This window comes from Colletes latitarsis, chromosome 10 (genome assembly GCF_051014445.1).
Source record: "Colletes latitarsis isolate SP2378_abdomen chromosome 10, iyColLati1, whole genome shotgun sequence".
In the NCBI taxonomy this organism is placed as follows: domain Eukaryota; kingdom Metazoa; phylum Arthropoda; class Insecta; order Hymenoptera; family Colletidae; genus Colletes; species Colletes latitarsis.
Window position 1 is genome coordinate 29267614 of NC_135143.1, and position 14230 is coordinate 29281843.

Sequence of the window (14230 nt, forward strand, 5' to 3'; positions counted from 1 at the left end):
TCGGTGAATAGACATACCCCCGAAATCCTATCCATTTTCGAGAAAAAAATTCGAGAATGTTTGAAATTTTTGGACAAAATTAAAAAGTTTCAAATAGTTCTAAGAAAATTATTTTCGGTTACTGGGGTTAATTACAATCATTTTTGGTGAATAGACATACTCCCGAAATCGTACGTACTTCCGAGAAAAAAATTCGTTTCCGAAAATTATAACGAATCCTCAATAAACAAATTAGCACTCTCGATTTTCGTTTTATTTTGGCTTCTGAAATGTCCCATTGAAATTTTCCCCATTAGTAGCCCAAAACCCTGTATATACGAAAAGTCGAGGTCGGTCATTTCATGTCCTAACCCTCGTTAGATGCGTTACCTATGCGTGATCTATATGAAGGATGTAGAGATAGTCGGAGGTGGTCAGACTCCTTAAATGATAGGTTACAATCGTGTATTATAGAAATGCAGTATTTATTAGTTCCCGTCCAGCGAGTGCAGGACACACATTAAAAATATACAAAAAGTGAATAAAAAAAAAAAAATAGAAACAGCGTCGTAAGAGGATCCCAAGTAGGCCAAAGTGTTTTCGCGGTTTAGGCCTTAACTCCGGTCTTGGAGGATATCCAGTTGCTGAAGGCGGCGACCTCTGTGTGGACGCCTGGGTAGCCTTTCCTTGCGCAGCCGTAGCCCCAGGACACGAGACCGGCGAGACGGCCGCCGATGGTCAGAGGGCCGCCAGAGTCGCCCTGGCAGGCGTCCTTTCCACCTTCGGGCACCGCGGCGCAGATCTGCCCCTCTGGGACCCCTCCGTACGATTTGTACGCCTCGTTGCAAGATCTCTTCGACACGATGGGAACGCTGACCTCCTGGAGAACGTCGGTGGTGCTACCGCCCTCTCTGGTCGCGCCCCATCCGGTCACTGACGCGCTGATCCCCTCCCTGGCCTCCTCGTTCTGTCTGAACAACTTGATCGGCTGCCGGGTTCTGTCCATCTTGAACGGCGTGCTCACTCTCATCACGGCCACGTCGTTCTCCGGGACTCCGTACCAATTGGTCACGTAGTTCTCGTGCACGATCACCTCCGAGACTTTGTGCAACGTTCCGCCGGACGATTTGGTCGCGGACCCGGCGCGGACGGTTATCCAATCGGCCGGGTAGACCATGCAGTGGGCGGCGGTGACCACCCACTGGTCCGATATGATGCTGCCCCCGCAGAAACCGAAGCCAGAACTTTGGAGCGACACCTGGTGCGGAACTTTCTCGATGCTCACTGCGTTTCCACCCACTATCTGACCGGTTGGCGTCAACGGGTTCAGCAGAGAGGTGGGGTTCACCGGGTTTCCTGCAAAAACGATCAAAAATGATTTTCTAACCCTTCTTTGGAACTTATGGGGAGGAGCACGTAAACTCCTAAGCACAATTTAATAAGTGGGTGTTAATTTGGTGGAATAAAAACATCCATAATATTTTAAAATATCGACTAGTAAATATAACTATTTTCACGTTCGTATTTGCGCTTCTATAAAATCAAGTTTGAATTCCAACCGGTGCTACTCTTGGGAGGGTCGAGGTAATATCCGAATGTGGTAATTACAGCGAGGAACCCGGGACTAGCCGACTTTAATTTCGGCCCTATAAGCTCGTACGAAAAGCCCACGGGGCTCGATGGTATCGATCGTAGTCGAAAAAGGTAATAACCGTGAATTTTTCTCGGATAGTTAGAGTTACGATGCGATGAAGTTTGTACGAAAAGGCTCACAAGTATCGATCGAGCAGTGAAATCAAAATTGGGCGAGAAAAGAAGAGAAAAAAGTAATTTCGAGAACGAAGACTGGTTACCTGTGGCGAACGCCGCCAGCGTGAGTAGGCTCAGTTGAAGGATCATCTTGCTCGGACTTCTCGGTTTGTTGTGTCGTTTCGCCGATATTCCGGATGTATTTATACGAAAATAGGACACGGCAAAACAAACACCGTCGACGCACAGAGTGCATCGTTACGTTTGTACGATAAGATTCGAACGTTTCGCGGAAATGCAAGATTAAGAATATAAGCCCGTTAATCTGCACTTTTCAAGGCATACTAAAACAAAAATCAATCAAAGTGCGTCTCGAGACGGTTTCTTCCGTGTTCCTTTGTTTCGTCTGTCTGGGCGTACCGAGAAATTTGCGAATGAGTCAACGGACGGTGTCTATGCGATAACGTTTATTAAAAATACGATTTGTTTATTGTTTGACGAGCAAGGAAAATAAATAATAAGCTGAGAGAGATAAAATAAAATAACATGAAATATAGGTCTAGGCATATTTGTTTAAATTTATTACTTGAATGTACCACTACGCAAAATTAGAAATAAAAATTCGTGTATGATTCCGGCTTGTTTTGCTCATACGTAATCTGTAAAATCGTCGAGTGCATCATGGGGCTTGTCACGCAGCAGATAAACGCGTTAGTACAGCTTTATGAGAAGCATTGTTGTACGCTGGCTGAGATCAAGTTTATCATAGATTGTCATTCGATTAACTGACCATTCTAATCCGATTCTGTAGTTCGAACCGTTATAGGCAGGCAGTTTAGTTGATTTAAGATTAGACCTATGTAAATACACGGTAGGGTACATTCTTATCGAATACAGGTGGAAATCAACAACTCTTTATTATTTTCAAAATATATTGGTCTTATTGTACATCTACAATTTTTTACAAAACTAAAGATACGCTTGCATTTCTTGTTGCATTCTTTGTAATCACATATGCTAAGGGGATCACTCCGTTAAATAAATAAGTAAATCCTCTTTTCTCAGTTCTTCTTGCTTATACAGAGTGTTCGGACAACCCTGGGAAAAATTTTAATGGCGGATTCTAGAGGCCAAAATAAGACGAAAATCAAGAATACCAATTTGTCGATGGAGGCTTCGTTAAAAAGTTATTAACAATTAAATTCAAAAATTTCAAATCGTCTTGGAAAAATTATTTTTAGTTCCAGGGGTCAATTGCAAGCATTTATGGTCAACAGACATACCCCCGAAATGCTACTCAGTTTCGAGAAAAAAATTCCTTACCGAAAATCTAATTTCCGGCCAGAAATGTCTGCCCGAATTGTCATGCAAATCTTTAAAACACCATAACTTCTGAACGGATTGCACGATTTTAATGTTCAAAAAGCCAAACGCCGCGTATTTTAGTGTAGAATATGTAGCAATTATAAAAATATTCGAAAAGTTGTTCCTTGACTCCGCAAAATGAGAAAAACCCCATAAAAATGGTCCAGTTTTCAAATAACTCCTACAATTGTGAATATATTTCAATGAAACTTTTTCTGAAGTAGAGCTCATGGGTACCTACAAAAAAGTATTAGACAACTTTTCTGTAGGGCGTAAAAAAAATTACTAAAAATGAAAAACGAATTTTTAAGAAAAATTGACAGGGGGTAGGTGTTGAAATTTTTCGACGAAAAAAAAAATTTTTAATTAATTCTGAAAAAATTATTTTCGGTTCCGGGGGTCAATTGCAAGCATTTTTGGTCAACAGACATACCCCCGAAATGCTACTCAGTTTCGAGAAAAAAATTCCTTACCGAAAATCTAATTTCTGGCCAGAAATGTCTGCCCGAATTGTCATGCAAATCTTTAAAACACCATAACTTCTGAACGGATTGCACGATTTTAATGTTTAAAAAAGCAAACGACGCGTATTTTAGTGTAGAATAAGTAGAAATCGCAAAAATATTCGAAAAGTTGGTCCTTGAACCCGCAAAATGAGAAAACCCCCATAAAAATGGTCCAATTTTCAAATAGCCATAACTCCTACAATTGTGAATATATTTCAATGAAACTTTTTCTGAAGTAGAGCTCATGGGTACCTATAAAAAAGTATTAGACAACTTTTCTGTAGGGCGTTAAACAAAATTACTAAAAATGAAAAATAAATTTTTAAGAAAAATCGACAGGGGTAGGTGCTGAAATTTTTTGGCGACATTGAAAAGCTTTTAATCACTTTGGAAAAATTATTTTCAATTGTAAGGGTCAATTGTATTATTTTTGGTCATTAGACATAGCCTCGAAATCCTACCCATTTTCTAAAAAAAAATTCGAGAAGGTGTGATATTTTCGACGAAATTAAAAAATTTCAAATCGTTTTGGAAAAATTATTTTCGTTTACAGGGGTCAATTGCAATCATTTTTAGCCATTATACATACCCCGGAAATCCTACGCATTTCCGAGAAAAAAATTCCTGACGGAGAATCTAATTAAGTGCCTCAAAATTCAAATTCTGCTTGCGTAAACAAATTTTACTAAAAATGAAAAACGAATTTTTAAGAAAAATTGACAGGGGGTAGGTGCTGAAATTTTTCGAAGAAAAAAAAAATTTTTAATTAATTCTGAAAAAATTATTTTCGGTTCCGGGGGTCAATTGCAAGCATTTTTGGTCAACAGACATACCCCCGAAATGCTACTCAGTTTCGAGAAAAAAATTCCTTACCGAAAATCTAATTTCTGGCCAGAAATGTCACTCGAAAATTTCTTACATATCTTTAAAACGTCATAACTTCTGAAAGGATTGGACGATTTTAATGTTTAGAAAAGCAAACGACGCGTATTTTAGTGTAGAATAAGTAGAAATCGCAAAAATATTCGAAAAGTTGGTCCTTGACCCCGCAAAATGAGAAAAACCCCATAAAAATGGTCCAATTTTCAAATAGCCATAACTCCTACAATTGTGAATATATTTCAATGAAACTTTTTCTGAAGTAGAGCTCATGGGTACCTACAAAAAAGTATTAGACAACTTTTCTGTAGGGCGTCAAACAAAATTACTAAAAATGAAAAATAAATTTTTAAGAAAAATTGACAGGGGGTAGGTGCTGAAATTTTTCGAAGAAAAAAAAAATTTTTAATTAATTCTGAAAAAATTATTTTCGGTTCCGGGGGTCAATTGCAAGCATTTTTGGTCAACAGACATATCCCCGAAATCCTACCCACTTTCCAGAAAAAAATTCGAAAAGGTGTGAAATTTTTCAACGAAATTAAAATATTTCAAATCGTTCTGAAAAAAATATTGTTATCTGTGGGGGTCAATTACAATCATTTTTGAGCCACCGTGAACATGTTTCAGAGGTAATAAATAGAACAGTTGCGATCGTCTTCTGCGTTTCAACCACGTTAGTCAATTTGATTAGACTCCGCTGTTGCTTCTGATCCATTGGCGATAGTGAGACACGTCCGTGTAAACTCCCGGGTATTTGGGAGATCCGCATCCCTTTCCCCACGAAACGATACCGACGAGTTGTCCAGAGACGACCAAGGGACCACCGGAGTCACCCTGGCAGGCATCTTTGCCTCCCTTCGTGTAACCGGCGCAAATTTGACCCTCTGAAATGCCTCCGAACAACTTTCTGTACGCTTCCTTGCACGATTCTGTCGAGACCAACGGTACCGAGACTTTGTGGAGCACACTGTCGGTGGACCCCCAGCCGCTGACTATCCCGTACTTTCCGACCAGATTCCCGACATTCCCGGAAAACAATGGCACCGCCTTCCGGTTGTTGCTGAACTTGAACGCGTCGGCGTCCACCACGCGAAACAGCGCGATGTCGTTGACGGGGACGCCCACCACGGATCTGTACCTATTGTGCTTGACCACTCTCTGCACTCGGTGAACCGTGCCCTGCTGGACGTACGTCGTGCCCGACCGGATTCGGTAACTCGAGGGATCGTTGGAGGAGACGCAATGGCCCGCGGTTAGCACCCAGTTCCTCGAGATTATGCTACCCCCGCAGTTGTGGGAGTAGGAGTTGTATTTTGATTTCTCCAAGCTCACTTGATACGGAGCATGCTCGATGGTGGTTTCTTCGCCGCCCACGATACGCCCGTCCATCCTCACACTTATCTCGTCGGTCTGTGTTAGGTTCATGGGGTTACCTGAAAAGCATACGTTCCCTTTTTAGAATATATTTTTGTGGAGCATTTCATCCTGGGCCTGCTGAGACGCCATTGGATACTCGATCGAGGAGCGTATACATGTATAGGAATTGGTGGTTGGTCGAGCATTTGCGAGAGAAGAGCGTAGCCCTCTGGTGGCGAGCGCGGGAAGTATCGCTGTCGAGGTCAGCGCAGGGCAGAGTAGCTACCACTTTTTAGTTGAAAATATTCTCTCCTTTTATTAAATGCTACAGCGTAAGAGTAAGAGTAACAGTGAAGCTAGTAATAAGCACTCGACCGTGACGACGTCGAGGATAATTTTCATCTTATTTTCCACTAGAATGTTTACAGAATATCTTGATACGAAAGTAAAGGGAAAATGAACGTTCTCCGACCGCTGGGGACTTTTCTAACTAGTCGAAACATACCAGAGTCTAGTTATGTCAGGGCCTCGATAAGGCTGGTGGAACAAGTTGTACCATTATAGTTTGAATAGTATTTCGTACATTTTCGTAAGTTAACTCATCCAGAATATTCCACAGGGCACCCGAGTAGACAATGGAGTCGTCGCGAAAGTGCTAAAATTAGAGACTATGTCTTCACACAGAGGAGTCTCAAATCTAATTCGACTAGAAAACATCGCCAGCGTGGTACTTTATTTACAGAAGCATATTTATACTATACTGGGTGTTCAGCCACCCCTGGGAAAAATTTTAATGGGGAATTCTAGAGGCCAAAATAAGACGCAAATCAAGAATATCAATTTGTTGATGGAGGCTTCGTTAAAAAGTTATTAACGTCTAAAGTTCCACTCGTACTGAATTTTTTTCTCGAAAATGCGCAAGATTTCGGGGGTATGTCTATTCACCAAAAATGATTGCAATTGACCCCCACAGCTAACAGTATTTTTTTCAGAACGATTTGAAATATTTTAATTTCATCGCAAAATTTCACACCTTTTCGAATTTTTTTCTAGAAAGTGGGTAGGATTTCGGGGGTATGTCTATTCACCAAAAATGATTGTAATCGACCCCCACAGCTAATAGTATTTTTTTCAGAACGATTTGAAATATTTTAATTTCGTCGCAAAATTTCACACCTTCTCGAATTTTTTTCTCGAAAGTGGGTAGGATTTCGGGGGTATGACTATTCACCAAAAATGATTGCAATTGACCCCCACAGCTAATAGTATTTTTTTCAGAACGATTTGAAATATTTTAATTTCGTCGCAAAATTTCACACCTTCTCGAATTTTTTTCTAGAAAGTGGATAGAATTTCGAGGGTATGTCTATTCACCAAAAATGATTGCAATTGACCCCCACAGCTAACAATATTTTTTTCAGAACGATTTGAAATATTTTAATTTTGTCGAAAAATTTCACACCTTCTCGAATTTTTTTCTCGAAAGTGGATAGGATTTCGAGGGTATGTCTATTCACCAAAAATGATTGGAATTGACCCCCACAGCTAATAGTATTTTTTTCAGAACGATTTGAAATATTTTAATTTCGTCGCAAAATTTCACACCTTCTCGAATTTTTTTCTCAAAACTGGTTAGGATTTTGAGGGTATGTCTATTCACCAAAAATGATTACAATTGACCCCCACAGCTAACAGTATTTTTTTCAGAACGATTTGAAATATTTTAATTTCGTCGCAAAATTTCACACCTTCTCGAATTTTTTTCTCGAAAGTGGGTAGAATTTCCAGGGTATGTCTATTCACCAAAAATGATTGCAATTGACCCCCACAGCTAACAATATTTTTTCAGAACGATTTGAAATATTTTAATTTCGTCGCAAAATTTCACACCTTCTCGAATTTTTTTCTTGAAAGTGGGTAGGATTTCGAGGGTATGTCTAATCACCAAAAATAATTGTAATTGACCCTCGTAATCGAAAATAATTTTTCCAGAACGATTTGAAATTTTTGAATTTAATTGTTAATAACTTTTTAACGAAGCCTCATTAAAATTTTTCCCAGGGGTGTTCGAACACCCTGTATTAACATTTTACCAATCGGGTCGATCCTAGACTGAAACTCAGGAATATATTTTTTCTTATACCTGTAGAAATGTTACATTAAATCTTGTGAAAGTGCTCGCCAAATTTACCAATTTCTTTTCTTTTATTTTCGCGGAGCAAATCGATTTTGTCAAATGGACGGTTAAAATTTCGAAAGTTTCAGCGGGAATTTCGCGATCTGGGCGAAAGGAACGACATGTTGCGTTCGGTTCGAGAGATTTCCCCGTTGGCCGCGGAATCCCTAAAGGCCGCGAGTGGTCGCGGAAACGAAAGTTCGTTCGAATATTTAAGAACTTACCGGCCGCTAACGCCACGAGGGCGAGAATCGTGAGCAACTTCTCCATGCCGGAAATTTTATCCCAGTTTGGTCGATAGTGCCGCGTGTTGTGATAGAAAAGCCAACACACGGTACGGTATTTATAGTAAAAATCAGAGACGTCAATTGACAATCGCGTGATCTCTCGAGACTAATCTGAAATCTTTTCCTCGGTTCGTTCGAGTGGCTTATCACGACCCGTTTTTTCGACCGATATTTAACACCGATATATATTAAGCGCGGGCACAGAGGAGGTCAAGAGACGCGTAATAAAACTATTATCGGGGGCTTTTAATCTAGTTTTCGAGAGAGCTATCGATCAATCGGCGCTCAATTAATACGCACGTGTCACGAACCGCGTCGAGAGCGTGTTATCTCGCGGCACGACCATTCGAGTCTCTCCCTTAGCCTTTCCCACCACTTTTTCATCGATTCAGAACGTCGATTCGTTTCGAAAATCCGCGGAATATTTCGCCCTGTCGAAGGGTCAACAATCAATCGCTTCATATTTCACGCAATCTACGTAAAGTGGATCGAAACATCGAAGACGCAAAGATACGTCTTCAAATTCCTGCCTACGAGCGATAAGATCACATATTTTATTTTAGAAAATCCGTCGAAGGTTAAAGATAGTCGCGATTGGTACCTAAATTTTAAAGGTCGACCCTACATGCCAATTTTCTTTTTAATCGTCGTTACTGACCCATATCGGTGCAAGTACAATAATGTCCACGCGCGCCAGGCCGAAACGAAAGTCAACAGTCGAGGTTCGTACACGCGACACTTACCTTATATAAGATGTTCGACTAACCCTGGGAAAAATTTTAATAGGGGATTCTAGGGGTTAAAATAAGACGAAAATCAAGAATACCAATTTGTTGATGGAGGCTTCGTTAAAATGTTATTAACAATTGAATTCATGTGGCGTTGCCTCCCATGCTCACCACCAGAGGGGTCGCGCTCTCACAAGCGCTCGACCGACCACTCAGTTGCTATACACTACTCGAACGACTTCTCAATATTCTAGTCGTCTAAGGAAAAATTATTTTCTGTTGTGTCATACCTCTGAAATCCTATCCACTTTCGAGAAAAAAAATTTTGGTGAATAGACATACCCCCGAAATCCTACGTGTTTTCGAGAAAAAAATTCGAATCGGCACTGAAATTTTTTGGCGAAATTCAATAGTTTCAAATTGTTCTGGAAAAATTATTTTCGATTGCAGGGGTTAATTACCATCATTTTTGGTCAATGGACGTACCCCCGAAATCTTACGCATTTTCGAGAAAAAAATTCGAGTAGGTGGACAAATTTTTCCACAAAATTGAAAAATTTCAAATCGTTCTGGAAAAATGATTTTCAGTTGAGGGAGTCAATTACAATAATTTTTGGTGAATTGACATACCCCCGAAATCCTACGTGTTTTCGAGAAAAAAATTCGAATCGGCACTGAAATTTTTTGGCGAAATTCAATAGTTTCAAATTGTTCTGGAAAAATTATTTTCGATTGCAGGGGTTAATTACCATCATTTTTGGTCAATGGACGTACCCCCGAAATCTTACGCATTTTCGAGAAAAAAATTCGAGTAGGTGGACAAGTTTTTCCACAAAATTGAAAAATTTCAAATCGTTCTGGAAAAATGATTTTCAGTTGAGGGAGTCAGTTACAATAATTTTTGGTGAATAGACATATCCCCGAAATCCTACGTGTTTTTGAAAAAAAAATTCGAATCGGCACTGAAATTTTTTGGCGAAATTCAATAGTTTCAAATTGTTCTGGAAAAATTATTTTCGATTGCAGGGGTTAATTACCATCATTTTTGGTCAATGGACGTACCCCCGAAATCTTACGCATTTTCGAGAAAAAAATTCGAGTAGGTGGACAAATTTTTCCACAAAATTGAAAAATTTCAAATCGTTCTGGAAAAATGATTTTCAGTTGAGGGAGTCAGTTACAATAATTTTTGGTGAATAGACATATCCCCGAAATCCTACGTGTTTTTGAAAAAAAAATTCGAATCGGCACTGAAATTTTTTGGCGAAATTCAATAGTTTCAAATTGTTCTGGAAAAATTATTTTCGATTGCAGGGTTTAATTACCATCAATTTTTGTCAAAGGACGTACCCCCGAAATCTTACGCATTTTCGAGAAAAAAATTCGAGTAGGTGGACAAATTTTTCCACAAAATTAAAAAATACTGAATCATTCTGGAAAAATTATTTTCAGTTGCAGGGGTCAATTACAATCATTTTTGGTGAATACATATATCCTCGAATTCCTACGTGTTTTCGAGAAAAAAATTCGCGTAGATGGACAAATTTTTCCACAAAATTCAAAAATTTCAAATCGTTCTGGAAAAATTATTTTCAGTTGCGGGGGTCAATTTCAATCATTTTTGGTGAACAGACATACCCCCGAAATCCTACGTGTTTTCGAGAAAAAAATTCGAATCGGCACTGAAATTTTTTGGCGAAATTCAATAGTTTCAAATTGTTCTGGAAAAATTATTTTCGATTGCAGGGGTTCATTACAATCATTTTTGGTCATGAGTCATACCCTTGAAATCTTACGCATTTTCGAGAAAAAAATTCGAGTAGGTGGACAAATTTTTCCACAAAATTGAAAAATTTCAAATCGTTCTGGAAAAATGATTTTCAGTTGCGGGGGTAAATTACAATCATTTTTGGTGAATAGACGTACCCCCGAAATCCTACTCATTTTCTAGAAAAAAATTCGAGAAGGTGTGAAATTTTTCGACGAAAAAAAAAAATTTGAAATCGTTTTGGAAAAATTATTTTCCGAACTTTAAACGTTAATAACTTTTTAACGAAGCCTCCATCAACAGATTGGTATTCCTGATTTTCGTCTTATCTTGGCCTTTAGAATCCCCCATTAAAATTTTTCCCAGGATTGGCTAAACATCCATAAACGAAACTAAGGATACCGATACGTTATCTAAATGATTTTTCATGTTCTCAATTTCGTGTCTAGAAGATAGGATCGACGCATCGTAAACTGTGCGATATTCTTTTTATGGAATAAGTGGGGTTATGCCAGTTTGAGGTCGAATGTGTGACAAGTATAGGTTATGTATTAGTTGCGTAGTTGGCACGAGTGGGTAGAAACTATGCAGGTTGACAAAAGTGCGTGGAACAAGTTGGTGACAATTACGTGAAAGTAATTCGGAATGTTGGTAGGAATGGGGTGAGAGGAATACGAAACACGGAACACGGAACACGGAACGACAGTTAAGCGTGTGCACGCGGTTGACGAAAGTCGAACGGGTTTACTAACCTAGAATCGTATGTTTTTTCCAATTAAATGTATACTTGTGATAACAGTGAGTGAGATCTTGTTTACGTTGTGTAATTACATTAAGAGGCGTTGAGCAGGAATCATGGGGGAACGATACGCTTTGGGTGTCTTGATTGATTTGTGCGTGACGACCATTCCAGAACGGGGCGAGCGTATCGTCGAAAGTTTCTCCATGCGGGTGTACATGTAACGATTAGTGGGACAATAAGGGAAAATGGTTCGTGGCGGGCGGTGAGTTAGTCGACACCGCCGGAAATATCTCTGGCCAAGCCGAGGGTGATGTTCCCCGGGAATCGTCCTCGAGTAACCCAGTTTATCCGAGTCGTCCTTTTCCCTCCGTCTCCATCCGCGAAGTGAAAATATAAATGCGTCGACCGCCTTTCGAGCACTTCCAGATTTGCCGTTTCGCGGAAATATCCAAGGATTTTAATAAAATTTACGTATATTTCCATCCATGCCCGAGGAACGAGAAATATTTCATAGAAACGCGTAAGTAACCTCCAACCCCAGCCTTTGCTTTAACGGGGTCTTATTATTATTTATACTTCTTACAATAGAACTATTGATATATCTGACCTGAATGTTAGCTTGAGCGAAGTATTCGATAAAATACATCCCTTATTTATCAAGGAATGTAAATACTCTCCACGAAGAACTTTCGTTCTAATAATCAAGAGCAATAGTGTTCTCACGGAATCGAATCGCGAACTTCGAGAAACCGTTGTATTTTAGAAATTATTACGACTCTGTAGATTCTCCGACCTCTGCTTCAACATCCTGTGCACGGTACGTGCTTCATAATAACTCACGAGTGTAACTTTTCCGGCGATGGATCGTGGCCAAATCGCGAGCAGAAGTAATAACTTCGAGATAAAGTGTACATAAGCTTGTTTTATATTTTGGCGCGGAAAAATGGCGCGGGCCAAACGCGGGACGTGACCACACGGCGGAAACGGAAGGAACCGATTAATATCGTTCGGTTAATTTCCTGTACGATTATTTCTTTCGAAGACAATAACGATTAGCGAGCTTTACTTAAGGCGATGTTCTACAGTTTCTTTTCTATCCGTTATCTGATTCGAGATACATCCATACGCAACAAAAGTACCATGCAAGTCTACTTTATCTACTAATCTACTTTACCCTTCGAAAATCCGTATTTTCACCAGCTACTCGTTACAAAAGCGTCATTGTGCGGCGTGACTCGGAATCGCTGGAAGCTGCTCGAACGGATCTCTTTTAAAATATTATGCAAACGATCCGCGACCGCTTCCCGAGAATTTCGAACGAACGATTAAGAGCCCGGGGTTGGTCGGAGGTAAACGGAGGAGCGAAATTGTCGTCCGGATCGGTCGGATGAATGCGTCGACACGCCAGTGTGGGATTCGAGCGTTCTACGAAGTGGAAATTATCGGGGTTTAGCGCATCGTGAGAGCATCGCGTGCCATCGAGTGGACGATGCGGAATCACGAGGGTTTCCTAAGCTGAGAATTAGACGAACGTTCGAGTCGTCGAGCCTCCCCCGCTATTAGACCGCGATCTTCTAGCAATTTTTTTTTTTACAAAAGTTTAACTTATTCGACGAGATTACGTCGCGTAAACTAAAAAATAGATCGTGGAATTTTTAATATTTAGTCGACCGTATTGTCGTCGGAGACAGCAAGATCGGGACAGGAACGACGATGTTCCTTCGCTTTGTTTACGCGAGCCGCTCGACAACGCAATCTTGGCCCCGTAGACGGAAACGGAACTGGAGTTTCCTACCGGGGACGTCGGTGCTCGTAGCCACGTCTGCAGGATGCTCGTTGTCCCCGAAATTTTTCACGAGATACGACGTTGCTCGACGAACTGCGAAGATGAAATTCTGGAAGAACGTCGTCCATGATTCTCTCGTTCCGCAATCTCGACCCACGGGGTTCCTTTCACCCAGTTCGACGCCATTTAATGCGTTGACTGCCATGGGGGTTACTGGTGAACGGACGCTTCAATCTACAACGTGTTTTTAAAATACTTACGATAAATGAACCTTAACCCATTCGCTGCAAAGCCTATATTATACAGGGGGATTCTAGAGGCCGAAATAAGACGAAAATCAAGAATACCAATTTGTTGATGGAGGCTTCGTTAAAAAGTTATTAACGTCTAAAAAAATTCTAGTAGGTGGACAAAGTTCCACCCGTACTGAATTTTTTTTCGCGAAAATGCACAAGATTTCGGGGGTATGTCTATACACCAAAAATGATTGTAATTGACACCCACAGCTAACAATATTTTTTTCAGAACGATTTGAAATATTTTAATTTCGTCGCACAATTTCACACCTTCTCGAATTTTTTTCTAGAAAGTGGCTAAGATTTCGGGGGTATGTCTATTCACCAAAAATGATTGTAATTGACCCCCACAGATAACAATATTTTTTTCAGAACGATGTGAAATATTTTAATTTCGTCGAAAAATTTCACACCTTCTCGAATTTTTTTCTAGAAAGTGGCTAAGATTTCGGGGGTATGTCTATTCACCAAAAATGATTGTAATTGACACCCACAGCTAACAATATTTTTTTCAGAACGATTTGAAATATTTTAATTTCGTCGAAAAATTTCACACCTTCTCGAATTTTTTTCTAGAAAGTGGCTAAGATTTCGGGGGTATGTCTATTCACCA

At 40.0% G+C, this 14230-nt stretch overlaps 3 protein-coding genes across 27 annotated transcripts in view; 1 reads left to right on the top strand and 2 right to left on the bottom strand.

The window, feature by feature from the left end:
* The window catches only part of Phcl-1 (pH-sensitive chloride channel 1), a 153762-nt gene that overhangs the window by 15092 nt on the left and 124440 nt on the right, over nt 1-14230 (top strand). The window lies entirely within an intron of this gene.
* Nucleotides 518-1889, bottom strand: LOC143346182 (trypsin-1). The gene is made up of 2 exons (XM_076774046.1): nt 1833-1889; nt 518-1335 (listed from the first exon to the last, which is right to left on the bottom strand). The coding sequence occupies exons 1-2, from the start codon at nt 1876-1878 to the stop codon at nt 587-589; spliced, it is 795 nt and encodes a 264-aa protein (XP_076630161.1). The 5' UTR covers nt 1879-1889; the 3' UTR covers nt 518-586.
* Nucleotides 5128-8337, bottom strand: LOC143346184 (trypsin-1). Its single transcript, XM_076774048.1, has 2 exons — nt 8235-8337; nt 5128-5911 (listed from the first exon to the last, which is right to left on the bottom strand). Exons 1-2 carry the CDS (start codon nt 8278-8280, stop codon nt 5166-5168), a joined length of 792 nt encoding a protein of 263 aa, XP_076630163.1. The 5' UTR covers nt 8281-8337; the 3' UTR covers nt 5128-5165.

Excerpts from the sequence above, each read along its gene's own strand:
- LOC143346184 (XM_076774048.1), bottom strand. The coding sequence starts at position 8,280 with ATGGAGAAGTTGCTCACGATTCTCGCCCTCGTGGCGTTAGCGGCCG. Across the intron at positions 5,912-8,234 it reads CCTCGTGGCGTTAGCGGCCG|GTAACCCCATGAACCTAACA; the intron begins GTAAGTTCTTAA and ends TATGCTTTTCAG.
- LOC143346182 (XM_076774046.1), bottom strand. The coding sequence starts at position 1,878 with ATGATCCTTCAACTGAGCCTACTCACGCTGGCGGCGTTCGCCACAG. Across the intron at positions 1,336-1,832 it reads GCTGGCGGCGTTCGCCACAG|GAAACCCGGTGAACCCCACC; the intron begins GTAACCAGTCTT and ends TCGTTTTTGCAG.